We start from the raw sequence: 21,482 nt of genomic DNA on the forward strand, positions 1-21,482 counted from the left end.
ATTCTTGGTTGGAGGCCTTGTTTCATTTCATTAAATATGTCATGCCACTCCTTTCTGGCGTGTAAGTTTGCTGCTGAGACGTCTGCTGATATCCTGATGGGCCTTCCTTTGTATGTGATCTTTTTTCTCTCTCTGGCTTCTTTTAATACTCTGTCCATGTCCTTGATCTTTGCCATTTTAATTATTATATGGCTTGGTGGTGTCTTCCTAGGGTCCCTTGAGTTGGGAGATCTTTGCATCTGCATGGCTTGAGCGACTCTTTCCTTTCCTAGACTGGGAAAGTTTTCAGTATTTCCTCAAAGCTGCATTTTCTTCTTTTCTCTTCTTCTTCTTTTGATAGCCCTGTAATGTGAATATTACTCCATTGGGATTGGTTGCAGAGTTGTCTTATTATTCTTTCATTCCTAGAACCTTTTTTCTCTCTGTGCCTCAACTTCTTTATATTCCTGTTCTCTAATTCCTGTTCCATTGACCATCTCCTCTTCTAATCTGCTTTTAAATCCCTCAAGTGTGTGTTTTATTTCAGATACTGTATTTTTCATATTTCCCTCTCTCTTGAAGTTGTCCCTGAGATCTTGAATATTTTTCTGTAACTATGTGAGCATGTTTATGATTTTTATTTTGAAATCTTTATCAAGAAGATTGGTGACTTCAGTTTCACTGAGCCCTCTTTCAGGTGTTTGAGGTATCCTGGTTTTACAAAATTCTTTTGCTGTTACATCATTCTGATGATGACTATGGAACAATACCTTTGTGTAGGTGGCACCCTCTAGTGCCCAGCTCTACTCTCTGGAGCTATCCAACACCTGGAGGGTTGGTGGGGTCACAGGTGCACAGCGCTGGTGCCTGCCAGGAGGAAAAGTTCTTTTGGTAGCATGAAAATGCTACCTGGCTGCAGTGTCTGTATCCTCTGCCAGGTCCAGTAGGCTGAGAATGGAGGTAGGAACCTCTGTGTTATGCCCCTGTGTTATGTACCCTAGGTGGGGCTGCCCTCCACGTTACCTGGTGCAATGGTGGTAGCATCAGCTGTGCGGACTCATGCCTGCTGGGAAGAATGAGTGGCAGGCTACATATCACAGTGAGGGGGGTCTCAGCACTGCACTGCCAGCCAGGGGAATGGAGCATCTGATGGTCCTGAATGTTCCTAATCTGCTGGGCTGAGTTTGCTACTTTACCCTTTTTTTTAAGGTCTTTCCTTTTCTGCAGAGGTAGGCAGTGTGTTGCTGTCTTTTGGGTCACTCTTTTAGGGTTACTGGTATTTGCTGTGTTTTCATTACATGTGGTTTTGGGAGGTGGTTTCTGCCTCAGTTCTCTCACTGTCAGCCATCTTTTTCCCCTCCATGAGACAAGTACATTTTACATTTATTTCAGATCATATAGTTTTTCCTCAAAATCTGTGCATATTCCTGTGACGTCTTCAAAAGTAGACCTTGAGTGGGAGTTAACCCATCCATAGATCCTAGAGGAGCAGCTATAGAGGATTCAAATTCAAATTTAGCAGCATCTGGAAAGAAACAGAAACAATTATACTCTTCATATAAAATACTTTAGAGTTAACATGTATGAGTTAATAAAAAGAAGTTGGGGCCTTTAAGAGTGTTGAAAATGAAAAAAATCTCTACACAACTGCGGTACAATATACAAGACTACTAGGAAATATAACTTGCCCATAGTTACACACAATTAATTCCAATTGTGGCTAAGTATCAGAGCTTCTGGTTTTCTTATTACAAGATGGAACTATAGAAGATAAAGATGACACAGTTCACCGTGACAACCATATTCTGTAAATGGGAAAAACAGACCGACAGCCAGTTCCCACACAGTCAGGTATACCATGACAGGTATAAAACAGGGTGCTATTAGAAAACACAGAGGGGACATCCAAACTGATATTGCAGGAAAAGGGAAAGATGTGCCAGATAGAGGGAAGAAGCATCTGCAAAGAGCTAGAGATGAGGAAGAACATTTGTGGAACTGTAAGTAGTCTAGTTCAGTGAAATGCTAGAGCAAATGTGCAGAGTAGGGTAAGTAGCAAGAGATGAGACTGAAGGACTTGGCAAGCACCAAATTTTATTTGGGTGTTTTTATTCCTTGCTAAGGTATTTGTAATTTTTCGTGAGAGTAGAAAGACAAAACCAATGACCAAGTCAATGGCTAGAGATTTAAATGTCATCCTTCAAGTGACACTTAAAATTGCCTATTAGTAGGTGCATCTTGGTTTTTTGGCCTTAAATCACTGCCAGAAACATGAGAAGCTGACAAAGCCCATGTGTTCTGAGAAGTGCAGGATAAGAGTTCTAAAGGAATAGCAGAAGTAAAAGAAAAGGTATAGCCAAAAATAAGAACAGACTGATGGATGTGTTGAGATTTTAAAAAAATCTATGGAACATGCTGAATAAATGAGGAAGAAGTATATTCTTCACTATGAATGGCTGTGCCCTCACATTTTCTTATTAGATATGTATAAGAAACAAATATTTACATAATACCTATTATCTGAACAATGGAAAGAGTTGCTATTTATTATTCAGAGTTCATTTCAGAAAGCAGTGACATCTAAATTTAATTAACACATTTTGGCAACATACCTTCTTTTTGTGCTCTAGTTATATTTTTGTCAAATTCTTGCTCCATCTGAAATAAGTCAAATATTATTTGTCATTTTTAAGTTAAGCAAGACATTATCATGTGAGTGACACATAGCTGATGAAGTATGGCCTTTAACTAATAGTTTTAGAGACTAGACTTACCTTAGGGATTGCTTACACAGAAAAATAATCACATGAATAAAATAAATTCCTACTTAATTTTAGATAACATATCTGCAATGTTATTTTGATTAATCTGATAAAAAGTACAATATTGGTGTATGTTAAATACATGATTTCAGAAAGGTGATATTTGATCTTACTATTAAGAAGAAATTAAACCAATTCAAGTCATATTATACACTGACTGCATTACTTTGCCAGACTTAGAAAAACTATCCTGTATACAAGCTTTATCAGTTTTTTTACTCTGATGAATTTTTCCTTCAAAAGGGCTTTCTATTATTGTACTTTTAGATAAGGTATAATCTGTGCTATTAATTTTTCAGCACAGGATCTAAAATACATAAAATGAAGAAAGTGGGAGTGTCATAACAATGTCATGTAAAAATTCCTGCAAAAAGTTACGTGAAATCATTTTTCTATCTGTACTATGACTACAAAATCTCTCTCTACTGCATATGGACACAAAGATTTCAGAATATCTGCTTGAAGACAGGAATAATAGAGGCTAGAGCCAGTTTTCAAACTTAATTTCTGATTCATAACTTTCTAGAATTAGAAACAAGGCAAATAATACTCAATTCTTTAATGACGATTTTGTTGCCTTTCTGGAAAGTAGGAGTTTTGATGCATCTTTTTCAATATGCAGCTTTTCACGAAATTTAAAATGTGTCAGTTTAGTTTCACTTACTGAATAGAGTTAAGATTAGGTATCTCTTGAAAATGAGAAATCCAACAACTTTAAAAAATAAAATTTCTGTCTCCTTTCTCAGAAGCACAAAGAATTATGACTTTTAAATAGTGAGCACTAATCAGTTAAACAACTAGAATTTCAACAAATTAAGAACAAGAATTACATCACAAATTTGAAACCTGGGGGAAAAAGGATAGTATAACTAACCTTGGCAAAGAATGTGTCCATTTCCTTCTCTCTATGTTTGCTACTGATCTCTGCTAACTTCACAGTAATCCTGTGGAGAGTGGTGCAAACAAATGCTTATTATTTCATTTTTCCCTAAGTGATACCTAAATGCCTTGCATTAAAAAGTTACCACAATAGTAAATTGAATTTCTTACAAAACAGTGTTTCAGCATTGAAAATCTGCTGAAGATCTATTGTATACAATTAAGTACATGTTTTTCTAGGGTGACTAGTAGCTAACAAGTAATTCAAAGTAGGGAAGGGAGAGAAACGGCTATTCATGATATAGAGGGCTTACAAGTAGAACTTCCTGCCTTCTGGAATGGCTGTATTTACAAGATTCATGAGGAGACACTTAAACCTATTTAGTAAACCAGTTTAGAGATAAAAGATAAAGCATCCATCGAAGACATTTTCAAGCATTTGCTTTTACCACCCTTTATGTCTCATTCATTATCTCAGAGAAATTAGGCATTAGGCACTGAGGCATAATTGAGAGCAACAATCTGTAGGGGAGGAAAAAGGGTGTGGGTGACCAAAGAATAAAATAGCTCTGGAGGCAGTTAGCATGTAACATCGTCACCAAGGTATCCATCCTTTCTGTTTTCCACGTACTCCCTCAGGCAGACCACAGTGTTGTTATTATTTTTTTATTTTGGTATCATTAATCTGCAATTACATGAGGAACATTATGTTTACTAGGAACCCCCTGCACCAAGTACCCCCCCACAAACCCCATTACAGTCACTGTCCATCAGCATAGTAAGATGCTGTAGAAACACTACTTTTCTTCTCTGTGATGCATAGCCCTCCTTGTGCGTCCCCTACATTATACATGCTAATTGTAATGTCCCCTTTCTTTTCCCGCTCCTTATCCCTCCCTTCCCACCCATCCTCCCCAGTCCCTTTCCCTTGGGAACTGTTAGTCCATTCTTGGGTTCTGTGATTCTGTTGCTGTTTTTCTCCTTCAGATTTTTTTTTGTTCTTTTACTCCACATATGGGTGAAATCATTTGGTACTTGTCTTTCTCCACCTGGCTTATTTCTCTGAGCATAATACCCTCTAGCTCCATCCATGTTGCTGCAAATGGTAGGATTTTTTTTCTTCTTATGGCTGAATAATATTCCATTGTGTATACGCACCACATCTTCTTTATCCATTCATCTACTGATGGACAGTTAGGTTGTTTCCATTTCTTGGCTATTCTAAAGAGTGCTGTGAGAAACACAGGGGTGCATCTGTATTTTTCAAACTGGACTACTGTGTTTTAGGGTAAATTCCTAGGAGTGGAATTCTTGGGTCAAATGGTATTTCCATTTTGAGCATTTTGAGGAACCTCCATACTGCTTTCCACAATGGTTGAATTAATTTACATTCCCACCAACAGTGTAGGAGGGTTCCCCTTTTCTCCACAACCTTGCCAACATTTGTTGTTGTTTGTCTTTTGGATGGTGGAGATCCTTACTGGTGTGAGGTGATATCTCATAGTGGTTTTAATTTGCATTTCTCTGATGACTAGCGATGTGGAGCATCTTTTCATGTGTCTGTTGGTCATTTGAACTTCTTCTTTGGAGAAGTGTCTATTCAGCTCCTCTGCCCATTTTTTAATTGGATTATTTGCTTTTTGTTTGTAGAGGTGTGTGAGCTCTTTAGATATTTTGGATGTCAACCCTTTATCCGATCTGTCCTATATGAACTTCTCCCATACTGTAGGATGCCTTTTTGTTCTATTGATGGTGTCCTTTGCTGTACAGCAGCTATTCAGCTTTATATAGTCCCACTTTTTCATTTTTGCTTTAGTTTCCTTTGCCTGGGGACATATGTTCATGAAGACGTTGCTCATGTTTATATCCAAGAGATTTTTGCCTATGATTTTTTCTAAGAGCTTTATGGTTTCATGACTTACATTCGCGTCTGTGATCCATTTTGAATTTACTTTTGTGTATGGGGTTTGACAATGATCCGGTTTCATTTTCTTACATGTAGCTGTCCAGTTTTGCTAATACCAGGTGTTGAAGAGGCTGTCGTTTTCCCATTCTGTGTCCATGGCTCCTTTATCATATATTAATGGACCATATATGTTTATGTTAATATCTGGAGTTTCTATTCTGTTCCACTGGTCTGTGCCTCTGAACTTGTGCTGTTACCAAATTGTATTGTTTATGTGGCTTTGTAGTAGAGCTTGAAGTTGGGGAGTGAGATCCCCCCACACTTTATTTTTCCTCGTCAGTATTGCTTTGGCCATTTGGTGTCTTACGTGGCACCATATGTATTTTAGAACTATTTGTTCCAGTTTGTTGAAGAATGCTGTTGGTATTTTGATAGGGATTACATTGAATCTATAGATTGCTTTGGGCAGGATGGCCATTTTGACAATATTAATTCTTCCTAGCCAAGAGCATTGCACGAGTTTACATTTGTTAGTGTCTTCTTTAAGTTCTTGTAAGAGTGTCTTGTAGTTTTCAGGGTATAGGTCTTTTATACTTCCTTGGTTAGGTTTATTCTTAGGTATTTTATTCTGTTTGATGCAATTGTGAATGGAATTGTTTTCCTGATTTCTCTTTCTGTTAGTTCATTGTCAATGTATAGGAAAGCCACAGATTTCTGCATATTAATTTTGTATCCTGCAAATTGCTGAATTGTGATATCAGTTCTTGTAGTTTTGGAGTGGAGTCTTTAGGGTTTTTTATGTACAGTATCATGTCATCTGCAAAGAGTGATAGCTTAAGTTCTTCTTTACCAATTTGGATTGGTTGTATTTTGTTGTTTTGTCTAATTGCCATGCCTAGGACCTCCAGTACTATGTTGAATAACAGTGGGGAGAGTGGGCATCCCTGTCTTGTTCCTGATCTCAGAGGAAAAGCTTTCAGCTTCTTGCTTTTCAGTATGATGTTGGCTGTGGGCTTATCATATATGGCCTTTATTATGTTGAGGTACTTGCCCTCTATACCCATTTTGCTGAGAGTTGTTATCATGAATGGATGTTGAATTCTGTCAAATGCTTTTGCAGCATGTATGGTGATTATCATGTGGTTTTTGTCTTTCTTTTTATTTATGTGGTGGATTATGTTGATGGATTTTCAGATGTTGTACCATCCTTGCATCCCTGGGATGAATCCCACTTGGTCATGGTGTATGATCCTCTTGACATATTTCTGAATTCGATTTGCTAATATTTTGTTGAGTATTTTTGCATCTATGTTCCATCCCTTGATATTGGTGTGTAATTTTATTTTTTGGTGGGGTCTTTTCCTGGTTTTGGTATTAGGGTGATGCTGGCTTCATAGAATGAGTTTGGGAGTATTCCTTCCACTCAATTTTTTTTAGAAATCTTTAAGGAGAATGGGTATTATATCTTCTCTGTATGTCTGATAAAATTCCGAGGTAAATCCATCTGGCCCGGGGGTTTTGCCCTTGGGTAGTTTTTTGATTACCACCTCAATTTTGTTGCTGGTCATAGGTCCGTTTAGATTTTCTGTTTCTTCCTTGGTCAGTCTTGGAAGGTTGTATTTTTCTAGGAAGTAGTCCATTTCCTCTAGGTTTTCCAGCTTGTTCGCATATTGGTTTTCACAGTATTCTGTAGTAATTCTGTGTATTTCTGTGGGGGTCCGTTGTGATTTTTCCTTTCTCGTTTCTGATTCTGTTAATGGGTGTTGATTCTCTTTTTCTCTTAATAAGTCTGGCTAGGGGCTTATCTATTTTGTTTATTTTCTCAGAGAATCTGCTCTTGGTTTCATTGATATTTTCTATTGTTTTATTCTTCTCAGTTTTATTGATTTCTTCTCTTACCTTTATTATGTCCCTCCTTCTACTGACCTTAGGCCTCATGTGTTCTTTTTTTTCCAATTTCAATAATTGTCACTTTACACTATTCATTTGGGATTGTTCTTTAAATATGCCTGGATTGCTATATACTTTCCTTTTAGAATTTATAATGGTTATATTCTCTTGTACTGACCCCTTTATCATTATGTAATGTCCTTCTTTATCTCTTGTTACTTTGTTTTGAATTCTGTTTTGTCTGATACTAAAACTGCAATACCTGCTTTTTTCTCCCTGTTGTTTGCATGAAATGTCTTTTTCCATCCCTCTACTTTTAGTCTGTACATGTCTTTGGGTTTGAGGCAAGTCTCTTGTAAGCAGCATATAGATGGGTCTTGCTTTTTTATCCATTGTATTACTCTGTTTCTTTTGATTGGTGCATTCGGTCCATTGACATTTAGGGGTGATTATTGAAATATATGTACTTATTGCCATTGCAGGCTTTAGATTCGTGGTTACCAAAGGTTCAAGGTTAGCTTCTTTACTATCTTACCATCTAACTTAACTCACTTACTGAGCTATTGTAAACACTGTCTGATGTTTCTGTATTTTTCTACCTTCTTATTCCTCCTACTCCATTCTTTATATGTTGGGTGTTTTATTCTGCGCTCTTTTGTTTCCCTTTGATTGCCTTTGTAAGTAGTTGATTGTATTTTTTGCCTTTAGTTAGTATTTGGTTGGTCTGCTTTCTTCGCTGTGATTTTATTTTCTCTGGTGACATCTAATTAGTCTTTGGAGTGCTTCCATCTAGAGCAGTCCCTCTAAAATACCCTGTAGAGGTGGTTTGTGGGAAGCAAATTCGCTCAACTGTTGCTTGTCTGGGCATTGTTTAATCCCTCCTTCATATTTAAATGATAATCCTGCTGGATACAGTATTCTTGGTTCAAGGCCTTTCTGTTTAATTGCATTAAATATATCATGCCATTCTCTTCTGTCCTGTAAGGTTTCTGTTGAGGTCTGATGATAGCCTGCTGGGTTTTCCTTTGTAGGTGACCTTTTTTTCTCTCTCTGGCTGCCTTTAATAGTCTGTCCTTGTCCTTGATCTTTGCCATTTTAATTATTGTGTGTCTTGGTGTTGTCCTTCTTGGGTCCCTTCTGTCGGGTGTTCTGTGGGCTTCCGTCATCTGAGAGACTATTTCCTCCCCCAGTTTGAGGAAGTTTTCCGCAATTATTTCTTCAAAGATAGTTTCCATTCCTTTTTCTCTCTCTTCTTTTTCTGGTACCCTTCTAATGCGAATACTGTTCCATTTGTATTGGTCACACAGTTCTCTTCATTATCTTTCATTCCTGGAGATCCTTTTATCTCTCTCTGCATCAACTTCTCTGTGTTGCTGTTCTCTGATTCTGATTATATTAATGGCCTCTTGCACCTCATCCAGTCTGCTCTTAAGTCCTTCCAGAGATCGTTTTATTTCTGTATTCTCCTTCCCAACCTTATCCATTAGCTCCTGCACATTTCTCTGTAGCTCCATCAGCATGGTTATGACCTTTATTTTGAATTCTTTTTTAGGAAGATTGGTTAAAACTATGTCGCCAGGTTCCCTCTTGGGGGATGTCAGGGTTATTCTTGTCTGGATCAAATTCTTCTGCCTTTTCATGGCGATAGAAGTAGTCTTGGGCAGTTGGTGTGTATTTCAGCTGGGAGAACAAAGTCCTTTCACCTTCCTTTCCTGTGAGAACAGCGACCCCTAGCAGCTTGTGCTGTTCAGTTGTGCACAGATGGTGCCTCTGAGTCTTCCCCTGATGGCTGCAGAGTAGGCTCTGGGCAGTTGCTGTGGGTTTGGCCTCTCCCAAGCTACTCGCTGCCATGGCGGGGCTGCACCAGAGGGGGGATGGACGGGAGGCTGTTTATCGCCGTGAGAGGCCTTAGAGCTGTGCTGCCTTACAGGGGGTAGGGTACCCAGAGTTCTCTGGGGTTCCCAGCTGCTGATCTGAGTGTGCCAGGATCCTTCCATCCAGCTGTGAGGCCCCTGTCTCTTTAAGACTTTTGAAAAAGCACTCACTTTTCTTTTGTCCAACGGGCACTGTTTGCGGGGACCTGCTCGCAGATTTTACTGTTCCATTTCCCTAATTTCCAGTGCACTACGTACCGTGTGTTTTCACTCCTGGTGTGGATGACTAGGGCTGCGTGTTTAGCAGTCCTGGGCTCCCACTCCTTCCCCGTTACAACTCCTTTTCTCCCACTCGGGAGCTGGGGTTGTGGGGGTGCTCGGGTCCCACCGGGCTGCAGCTTGTATCTTAACCCTCTTCGTGAGATGCTGAGTTCTCACAAATGTAGATGCAGCCTGGCTGTTGTACTGTATCTTCTGGTCTCTCTTTTATGAATAGTTGTATTTGTTTTTATTTTTAAAAATATGTATGGTTTTGGGAGGAGATTTCCACTGCCTTACTCACGCTGTCATCTTGTCTCCTCCTCCCCCCACAGTGTTATTTTTAACCACTTTGTGAATTATAGTGCTGTTCATCCCTATGTCAGTCTTTATTTCACACGAATGCCTTTATGTAGAGTAGAAAAATTATGATAGTTTGTTCCATGAAGCCCTCTAGTGATAACACCAAAGATTACAATCAGGAAAACAAAACTTCCGTGCAGCGGATGTGCTAATGTGAGGAAAATGGAAGTTACTATTGCCAGGATCCTCACCAGAACCTAAACTGGTCAATTTAATTGTCCTGCTGCTAGGCCACTGCTTCCACACCCATAGGCAATAAGCTATTAATGGCTGAGTCATTATATAAAGAACCCTTCCCAGAGGCAGAGATGTGGATTACGGACCTGCAGAGTGTTGGGTGCATGTGATTCTAGTGTCCAACTACTGATGGGAGAATAAAGCCAGGTAGAAACCTTTTAACCCCAGGAACGTTCCCTTGTCATTTCTCCATCTCACTGAATTCATAGAGAACTTGCCTGGGGCTGAAGCCCTCAGGCAAGACAGCTGAGTAGTAGTACTTGGCCCTTTGAGTTTAAGATGTAATCTTCCAAAAAATAGTTAAACTCATTAATATTTCTATTTAGTGGAATTCTTTAGGAAGTCATTTTATAATAATATCACTGTCTAAGTTAGAAAGCTTCAAAAACAATGAGCTTCAAGACTAGTAGATCAGGTTAACTATGAAAATATTAAAAGGAAAAAATAAAGTCATTTAAAACCAAGAAAGGGGAGAGGGGTACAAAAACTGTCTTGAAGGAACATTTTAAATGTAAGTTCATTTACAAATATCATTTTCCAGAATATACTATCCAGTTAGCTTTCAGTCCTACTAATCTTATAAACCTGGCTCCATAGAAATAATGCTTTAGAGGCAAACTAATGAGCTTAATTTATTTTCTATGATTCTGTTTTGACTTACTTGTCTAGTTGCTTTGCCAATGACAGGGTGGTATTTACTTCTTCTTGGTGTAATTGTTTATATTTCTCCAATTCCGCTCTAATGGAATCTTCTTGAGAAATTTTTTTGGAGAGTTGAAGTTCCAGATCTTTAATTCTGAATTCCATTTGCATTCTAAATGAAGAATTATCCTTCTCTCTCCACTGCTGTAATCTCTTTTGTGATTCATCCTTTAAAACAAATTAAAAGAATGCGTTTTTTAAGTAAGTATAATCTGAATAATTATAGCATATTTGTTTCCCTTAGTTTTGACTCAGTGTTTCAGAAAGCAATTTTAAATGTGAAAAAAAAGACTTGAAGTTTAATATATTTACCTTAACCTCATCTGAATTAAATGTGCATTATAAAAATAAGGTTGAATCATTCTTATTTTAGTACTCATATAATCTGACATTTCAAAGAATAACAATCTATAGTTAAAATATTTAAACAATATAATCCAAGAATATGGTATACTTTTTAAATCACAATTTCCTTTTCCTCTTGTCAACCAGTCTTAAAAGTTCTGATTGTCTAATGAGAATGATTCTGAAAGATGGATTTTGTGATAATGATGGAAACTGAAATATTTAGGAGAAACACATGCTCCCATGCTCCCAGAAATATATGAAACCAACTGGCATAAAAGTAGAGGAAACAGAGATAAATATATATATATCAAAAATGTAATCTGCAGGGAGATGAATTAAGGCACATTACAGATTAATAAATTAACCTGTAAAAACCAATCGACTTCTTTTAATTTTTCTACTGCTTTCGGTCTTGCTCTTTCTTCATTGTCCCGTCTGTACTGTTCCATCTTACTGTGTTCTAGTGACATCCTTGCCATGTGAGTTTTAAGGTTTCTGACTTCTGAAGATGAAAGTTCCAGTTTTCTTGAAAGATCAACAACCTACATGAATTAAATAAGTGAGCTTTGTAATGAAGGTAGACTGAGAATAGCCCAAGTCAAAGCCAGTATCAATTAAAATAAATTAAGTTATAAAATGTTACTCATACCATAGTAGAATCTTAGAACACTGAACCTTGAATTACTCAGACAATCAAGAACAAAATTAAAACTACCAGGAGTCAAAATAATACACCCTTTGCTGTCATTTTTGCCATTACAACATTTGCACTTGGTTTAATGCTCTTATTCCCATGTTGTTTCTCCATAAAGTTATTATATGCCACCTCTCAGTAGGAAAGGTCCCCCATCCTAACACTTCATAATTAAAAAAAAGTTTCAGAACTATCACATTGAGTTATTTAGCCCTAAGTCAATAAATGCCTCCCAAAATAAGACTCTAATGATCTATAAATATGTATTCTAATGCCATAAGCCTTTTTCTCAACTACAAATGTTTTATGCTAATTCAAATCAGTTTCCAAGGAAAGGGTTGTCACAGTTAAGGAGAATTCATATCTCGCAATATGGAATTTTAGTGAGATGATTCATACGTTTTTCTGAACAATACCACAACTCCATAGTGCTATCTTGTCATCTTTTGTTTCTTACCACCAAATAAGAAAACATAATTAACAAAAAGAAAACCTGTTGTAATTTCAGCGATACCGAGCTGGGAAGAACTACTTTTGTTTAGATACAGTGGTTATTTGGTAAGACAAGGTGAGTGGATGTGGTTTTTACAAATTCTTACAAATTTTACATTTCCTGTGAAATTCCCTACTCTTTCATATGTGTGGCCTTACTACCTGGTTTCTAGTGAAGAGCATATGGTGGAACTGCTGTGTGAACCCATGGCTTGGTTAGAAAGTGTAAATACAGCTTCCATCTGATATTCTCTATTCTCTCTCTAGGGAGGCTTACCCTAGGAACCCAGCCCCCTTGCTGTGAAGCACCCAGGGCACCTAGTGAATCCTCACAGAGATGTGCCAACTGAGACTGATGTAGCTTCTGTGCCAGCCAAAAGCTGACTTCAACTGCCAAACAAGTGCATGTGGCACCTTTAGGTGATGCTAGTCCCCAGTGGTGTATCATCCCAGATGATGCCAAGTGGAGAAGAAAGAAGCTCGCCTCACTGAGCCTTGCCTAAACTGTAGATTTGTGAACAAAATAAGTACTGTTTTGAGCTACTAGGTTTTGAGGTGGTTCATCATGCAGCAATAAATAACTGGCACAGATACTGATATTAAAAATGGGGTGCTGCCATTAAAAAACAAAACAAAACAACTAAAACACAAAAAGAGTGCCTTTGAACAGGGCAATAGATGGAACCTCAAAGGAGGTGGAGAAGAGTCAGAATGAAAACCAGCAGGGCCTCCGGGAGCATGTTAGTGGAAGCCTGACGGCCCCTGAAGAGGCTGACAGCAAGGGCTTCTAGGCAGGGAAAGACAGTGACACTGGAACCTGGAGGAAAGGGGACTCTTGCTCCAAAGCAGCTGGAAGTAAAGATCAGTGAGCAAGATAAGCTGAAGAATTTTACACATAAAGGAACTAGGGCTTACTCGGGTCAGATATCTGTTTCCCAATTACAGCCTTTCCTCATGTCTAATTGCCAAATAATTCTAAAAGAAATGACTTCTGAACTGAGATAAAATCCAGGGTGCTGCCAGGAGAAAACACAACCAAACGTTGCAGCCAAGACTGTAAAATCCTTTGTTAGCATCTCAGAAAGATGTATGGTGGTGCCTCAACTTCTTCTAACGATCTTCAGAGTTTATACATTTTAAGGCACCATCCTACAACAGCTTCACAGGAAGCCCAAAGTGAAGAGCTTATCTCAAAATGAGTCATGAGGGTCCCTTTCCTATTGGCATGAACCCCAATAAAATTCACAGGAAACTGTTTAAAAACAGTATTAGCAAAAACACTGCCTGGTAGCCTGGACTGAGAGATGGAGAGAATACAAATGAAAAGAGGCCTTTGGGTCTTAGAAGTTCTACAGGGAGGAAGCAGGCTGAAAAAACAGATGCAAACACAGGTCCTCTCTTATGAACAAGACAGAACTGAGAGCTCAGAGGCACAGCAAAGGGCCACGGAGAGGCATTCCCATGATTAGGACTAAGTCTTCCTCAGAGAACTAGCAGCCTGCAGCAGGCTGCCTTTCAGAATTGCTATGGACTAATGTGTCTCCCATTTTCCATTCTGAATGAGAGTCTTGAGCAGGTCAGCAGAATGTTGGCTCTGTGGGTGGTGGTAGATGACTTGGCTCTTCAGTTCTCAATCTTTGTATTGAGAGGAATTGTACTCCAAGGGCTAAACTGTAGAAACCACAGCCCAGGCTCCTGTCCCATCTGCACCTGATGAAGATGTAAGATCTCAGACTCCAGCCTGAACTGGATGCCATCGTCACTGAGGCTTGGCATGCAGGTATAGGGTACGGGTGAGTGTGTGTTTTTTGCCTTTTCCTTTTTTATGGAAATGTTTTATATATCTTGACCAGTGTTTTGGCTACATGGATATATACTTTGTTGTTGTCTCTTTGGCTTTTTTATTTTAAGTATAGGTGACATATGATATTACACTGGTTTCAAGTATATAACATAGTGATTGGAGTATGTTTTTCATGTGGGAGGGTAATTAAAAATTGTGCTTTTTAAATGTGTCTCTACTTTTAAAACATCCATTAATTTCTTTTAAAAAGGAAGGTTATGGGCCAACCTTACTGACTTTCTCCCAGTGAACAGAATATGGTGAAGGTGATGCTGTATGAATTCCAAGGCTGGTTGGCCTGGATAGGCCAGGTGTTCCAGCTGCCCAGCCCAACTAAAGTCCCAGCCAGGGCCTGGCACCAACAATCGGACATGTGGGTGAACTAGCCTCCAAATGATTCCAGCCTCAGCCTTCGAGCTGTCCCAGCTAAAGCTGAAGGAAGCAGAGACAAGCTGTCCTGGCCACACTTTCCTGATGGAGGTTTGTGAATAAGATAATGTTATTTAAGCTACTGAACCTGGGAGGTTATTAGGGTAAAACAGATAAGCAGAAAAGTGGTGAAAAAAGGGATAATATGAAAACTAACTTATTTGTGGTGAACTGATTTTCAACAAGGGTGCCAAACAGTAGAAATGAGTCCCCTTTAAAATGGGTTATAATAAATGTTGAGATTAATTTATTAATGGAAAACAATGCTAATGAGAAGAAGCAGATGACTAGAAGACCTAAGAAGTTTTTCTAGGGTTCCTTTCAATTACAAATTCTTACCCCTAGGCATACATGCCTCTTCAGAATTTTTCCTCAAGTTAGGGGATAGGGAAGACTGGTAAGCAAGGAGAGACATAGGATTTAAAGAATAACAACTGAAATACTTTCGTAGCCAAAAATGACGCCTTTTGTCCGATTTTAATTAACTGAAATTCTAATAGACAGCATGGAGTATTTATTAGTCAGTCTAGCACTCAATCTTCATTTTACTTTCCTCAGTGAGGAAATAAAGAGAACATTAAGGAATCATTTTTAATCTCAGTAGTAAAATAAATGCAGTGTCCTTTGGACTATTTAAGTACAATTTCTCCTTTATCTTACCTCAAGGTTGTCAGTATGGGGAGGTAAGACCATCTCATCTTTATGTTGCACCGTAGTACCTCTGCCTATCATACAATTTAGCTTTGAAATTCTGATTAAGTCAATTGTTTATTCAATGACTTGGTTGAATAATTACCTCACTTTTAAGAATTGTACTCTTGACGTTTTTTTTTTTTCTTGGGATAGGAAGAAATAGGATTCTGTCAATTATGCACTGAGCTATAAAGTATAGCTATCCATCTCTTTCGATTTAAGTAAAAGGAGGTGGATACGGAGAACTGAGGTTTCTGAGAACAGGATCAGCACCAAGAACAAGGTTGGCCTCAGGATTACACACAAGAACCAGGTCAAAAGAAGATTTAATTGTGAATTGCAAGATGACAGATTAGCAAGACTTCCAAAGAGAAAGCCAAAAGCCCAGATTTCATCTCTTCCTTCCTAGATGGTGAAATCTATGGATCAGTCTATGCCCCATAGTGAGTCTCCGAAACATAATGAACTACACAGACTGAGTCAGCAGATCCTGCGACCCAGACATGCAAATGGGAGTGAGGTGGAGGAACACTGGTGAGAGACTAAAGGTGTGAATGGAGAAAAGAAAGGGAATGGGCTCTACCTTTGTTGTTAGCCTGACTTCCCATCATGGCACAGCCAGCAGGGCACAAGCTGGACAAAGGCTCTCTGAAGCTGAAAGTGTCTGCATGAGCTGAGAGAAGCAAGTGGTAATATTCAAGATGACCGTGAAAGAGTCCTCACAATATTTGATTTGGTACTGGCATAAGGATAGACATGCTGCAACCGTATTAGAATTGGGAATACAAAATAAACTCTGGTGAACTGATTTTCAACGAGGGTGCCAAAAGGTTAAATGGGTCAAGAATAATCTTTTTAACCCATGGTACTGGGGCCACTGAATATCCATATACAGAAGAATAAAATCAGACCTCTACTTTGTAGTATATATACAAAGTCAACTCAACATGTAAGCGCAAAAATTATAAAACCCAAGGGAAAAAACAAAGGTGTGTATCTTTGTGACTGGATTTGGCAATGGTTACTTAGATGACACCAAAGGAGAAAAGCAGATTAACTGGATTCATCAGGACAGTGAAAAGGCAAGCTATAGAATAGGAGAAAATACTTGAAAACCCTTTATCTGATAAGGGATCTGTATCTAGAATATAGAAATAACTCTTTTAATTCAATTATAAGAAGACAGTCCAATATTAAAATAGGCAAAGGAATCGAACAGCCAGTTCTTCAAAGAAGATAACTGAATGGATAATAAGCATAGGAAAAGATGCTCAAAAACATTATTCATCAGAAAAATGCAAATCAAAACCACAGTGAGATGCCATTTCATACCCACTATAGGATGGCTACAATAAAAAAGACAGATGATGACAGATATGGTAAGAATGTAGAAAAGCATCAGAACCCTCAAGTACCACTTGGGAAAGAGTAAGATAAGAATCTTACTTAACTTCCTGCCTTTTACTGTGCTGTTTACAGCTGGGCCTGCATGCGAAATTAGTTGCCTGGGTTGCAAGTTATTTGATTAGTGGTGAAGGAGAAAAAGACCAGCAGATAGGTAAAGTGAAAAAATAAATTGGGCCTGCATAATTAACACAAGAAAGACATGGGCTATGCTGAGGTACCCTCCTTTATCTGGGGAATATTCAAACATTCCAGGCCAAGTTGTTCCTGGCCTTTTGAGCGTTAACTGATTAACTCTGGGTCTTTTTCAGTGGGCTTTTTCCTGTCCTTACTCTTTTTCCACCTCACTCATATCTATTTTTCTGACTAACAGCTGGATGTAGATAATTTTCTTAATTCTTATTGTTTGGATGCATACTATACATGATCTGAATCTTTCCACATTTTTACGGAATATGTAAAGAGGAAGGAAATGAGGGAGGTATCTCATTTCAAATGGTTTATATAATGACCTTTTGTACAATTAACCTGAAATCCACAAAATAAATGTATTCTACATCTGCAACAGTGAAGGTAACAAAAATTACAACTTTCTGAAACATTCCATTAAACATTATGCTGTGATTTTATTTGGATTGCCTCATCATGGCAAAAGAGAGATCTGTAAAAAAAAAAAAACAATGGTTGGTACTAACAAATAAAGCCTCAACTGATGTGAAGAGTGATGCGTAATTCTGTTTTCCTAAGGATAAATATTGTAAGAAAAAATGCATAATATAAATGGCAGAACTAAAGTCAGAGTTTAATAAGTGCATTGTAAAGACAGAATTGTAATAAATTTGTTGTAATGAAAATGTAAAAGCTGTCCACAGAAATTAATATTCTAAAACACTGTGTATTATTTCATTAGCTATAGATTAACTGTTGGTACGTTAAATTTTACACATACCTGACTTAGGGCTTGATTTAATTTCTTCTTTAAGTCCTGTCTCTCATTGGTATAGTAGGAGGCAGCTTCTAGCAAACTCTCTGACTCAAATCGTTGTATTTCCACATCAGCCCATTGTTGTTGGAGTTTGTGTCTCACAAGTACCTAATAACATATTTGTTGTTAATATGTAACTCTAACATACGTGTTTTGAAAAATGTTACTGCATTCATCAATTCACCTTTTCCTCATGCATACATATTCCTGTTTACTGAATTTTGTGTGATCCTCCTGCCTAATCAGTATTGTATACTTTAGACAATGAATTCGGCCCCACTATCCACTCCCCCTAAGAATTTGCAGAGCTTTACCACCTAGGGAAGTCTCAAAAAAAACACAAAAACCATATACGTGAGACTTGGAGGTGGTAAATTATATGTTGTGAAAGGTTTTCCCTCTTTTTTCCTAGTAACTTAAACTGACTTCAGAGTTCCTCACATACTGAATCCTCTGTGTGAGTCCTTGAAACAGATCCCCATCTGAGAATAAATGTGAAGTCATGTCAGTGGGACTCAGGCCCTAGGTAACCAGGCCTCTACCTGCCTCCCTGACCTTGGCTCCTATAATGCACTCCATTCCTGCTATAGACAAATCCTGCTGCCACTGCACATTAGTCTGAAAAAGAGCTCCAATCACAGACAGTTACAGTTCTCTTTGTACTGGACACACTTATTATATCCAGTAAGTTTGTTATGTACTAACCTACATTTCTCCTTGAAATGAGAATTGTGAGCAAACTCTTTGTAAATATGTTTGAAGTAGATTTTAAATAGCAATGGGAAAAATCTAATATGTTTTTTTGCTATATGTCACCACATTTGTCTTAAAATATGATGTTTTGGAGAGCAGATGCCTTTGAAAAGGTCATAATACACGATTTGAGACTAAAATGTTTCCAAATTTAATTCAAATTGACATGAATCACAATAAAATTACACCAACTGAAAATGTATAAAAGCTACTGAAGGAAAAGGACTGTGACATACAGCATCGGCCCTTCATCTCATCTGGGAAATCTGGAATAACTGTCAAGGTGATCCACTTGATTGAATCTAGAGTTTCATTTTAAGTATGAGCATTTCCACTTATCTGCTTCATCACGGTATTAAAATGTGATGACACAAAGACTAAAATTATTATTTAAGCAGTATAAGACTAAATTATAAATGAACATAGTCAACACAAATGTCTTTCTTCAAAATAAAGCACCTGCCAAATTAATTTTTTTGCTGGCTACAAGCATGCCTTTAAGATATTTATAGTCTATATCCTTTTTATATTCAATAGACTCAACACTTTTCCATAATCAAATATTACTTTGAATTTTTATTTCAGGAATTTTGAAAAATGTTTATTTTCCTGGATACTTACTTCTAGTTCTCTTTTCTCATTTTCACCTTGTTTCATTCTTTCTTTGAGACGATTAAAATCATCGAGTAATTCTTTATTCTTTCCTTCTAGGGTAAGACATTTTTCCCTTTCAGTTTGGAGTTCATTTTTAGCTTTGTTCTGAGCAGTATTCAGTCGCTGTCGGAGCAACTCATTTTCACTTTGTAGTTGAGATAATCTGTTTTCTAAGAACTCCTGCTTTCTGATGTATTTATTCAGTTTATCTTGTTTGTTCTCATACTTGTGTTCACTGTTCTTCTTTTGACAGGGTATGTGGCTTAGGTCTGTTTGCACACTTTCTAAGTCCAAAGTCTTTTCTCTAAGGGCATCTCTGGTGTGACTCAGCTCAATTTCCAGGCTACTGACTTTACGTTCAGCTTTAGAAAGCTGTTGAGAAAGAATGCTCATGTTTTCTTCCTGACTAGACAGAAACCACTCATTTCTTGCTCTAAGACTATGGAAAGCAAATCCTAGTTCTCTTTCTGATGCCTGACTTTGCTCATGATCACGGGTAGCAGTAGACAGTCTAGAATTGTCTGATACAACTTCTGTCTCCAATCTTTCTTTGCTTGCTTTTTCATTCTGCAACTTAGAATGTAGCATTGTATTCTCAGATGTCAGGAAGTCAAGCCGTCCACCATACTGGAACATTACTTTTGTAGATGTTTCCTTAATCACTGTTTTCTTTTGAAGATCATCTTTTTCTTTTATAATTTCAGTGTCCTCAAGATATTTCTTTTCTTTCTGATTTTTCATTGCTTGTGTTTCTGGTTTTAGCATGGCAATTTTATCCTGCAACATGTAGATTTTAAGCAATAGATGTTCATGACTATCAGAAATCTAAGTAAAAGGAGACTTTCAGCTAGCACTCAATTAAAAGACTTATCATGATTTCCTCTGAAAATAGGGGACAAGCTGAATGTTTATACAATGAAAAATTTTGTGATTAATGGATATCCAACTGAAAAAAAACTAAGTTGGATCCAAATCTCAAACTTTACTCAAAATTTAACTGAAGAATTACGACTCAGAAGGCATAAACTAGAATAATAATGAATCTAGCTACACTGAAAAATTGACTTCAAAGTCTGAAATCTAACCAATTCAGTTACCCTAGAGTAAGAGCCTTAGATCGGCATATATTTGGGCATATTTTATTTCCTAAAATTCTTTTTCCTAAAGATCACCAAACTTCTGCTTTAACTCATTTGTGATGAGTTTTAAATTATTTTTTTTACTCAATTTGCCTAGTTTGATCCACATTTCCTCACACTTTTGCATGAGGAAGACCTGAATATATAGATGTATTCTATGACATTTCTCATTCATTTTTGCAAGTAGTAAAATTTTAGACTTCCTATGAAGTGATCTATTGACTCTGAAGGACTAGTTGAAAAGGTAATTTCATTTAAACTATGTTACAACATTAAAGAATAGTCAACAATATTAAACCAGAAATTAAAATTTTTTATATACCTGTTGGTGGTTATAGTCACTTCCATCAGGCCGTTCTTTCTTTGACATCATTATGACGTCTTGTTCTGCTGACAAATTGATATATTCAGTTAAATTGAACTACAACAGAATGGTTCAATAAAAGCCATACTCTTAAAAAAAGAGAAAATAACATTTTATCAATTGAGAGTTTAAATTAAGCTTCATCTTTATCTGAATACTTATTTAGGAAATATTTCTAGCTTATGTACAACTTCAACAAACACTTGGGAAATACTAGAAATTGCCAGGATAAATGCATACAAACATGTAAAAGCCTCATTCAAAAATCCATCCATCTAACATCAAACAAAATAATCAGAAAAAAAACCAAAATTTAAAAATGCAGAAGAAACATATAAAGCCACAAGATACTCTATTTTCTACCTCAAAAGTGTACGATCTTAACAACATGCTAGGCTTCAGCTACATTATTCAGGAACCAAAATTATTACTTTCTATGACTTTATTGGGGTATACACCACCCCTCCTTTACCTGAAATGTTTGGCTGCACTATTATTGACAAACTCCTCTTCCTCTTACAAGATTCAGACTGCTGTACAAAGCCCTCCCTTACTATGGCTGTCTTTCCCCCTATGAATAGGTGTTTCTTTGGGCCTACCTTAGTGTTTTATAGATTTCTCTTGTATGTCTTTACCATAAGAGCCATAAATTATCATCTACGTGTTTGTCCCTTTGCTCCGAAACTATAGGGGACAGTCTTGTAAATCATCTTTGTATAAATAGTCATTAGTTACTTTACTCAACTGTTATTTATTGAGATCCAGCTAAATACT

General features: G+C 37.4%; 1 protein-coding gene across 1 annotated transcript; it reads right to left on the reverse strand.

Annotated features, from left to right (window-relative positions):
• Nucleotides 1-3,185: 3,185 nt before the first annotated feature.
• LOC140845666 (coiled-coil domain-containing protein 144A-like) lies at nt 3,186-20,838 on the reverse strand. The gene is made up of 7 exons (XM_073220372.1): nt 20,667-20,838; nt 19,317-19,982; nt 17,763-17,906; nt 11,624-11,800; nt 10,870-11,078; nt 3,676-3,745; nt 3,186-3,323 (listed from the first exon to the last, which is right to left on the reverse strand). Exons 1-7 carry the CDS (start codon nt 20,715-20,717, stop codon nt 3,186-3,188), a joined length of 1,455 nt encoding a protein of 484 aa, XP_073076473.1. The 5' UTR covers nt 20,718-20,838.
• Nucleotides 20,839-21,482: the final 644 nt, after the last annotated feature.

The sequence above is a fragment of the Manis javanica genome, chromosome 2 (assembly GCF_040802235.1).
Source record: "Manis javanica isolate MJ-LG chromosome 2, MJ_LKY, whole genome shotgun sequence".
Classification (NCBI taxonomy): Eukaryota; Metazoa; Chordata; class Mammalia; order Pholidota; family Manidae; genus Manis; species Manis javanica.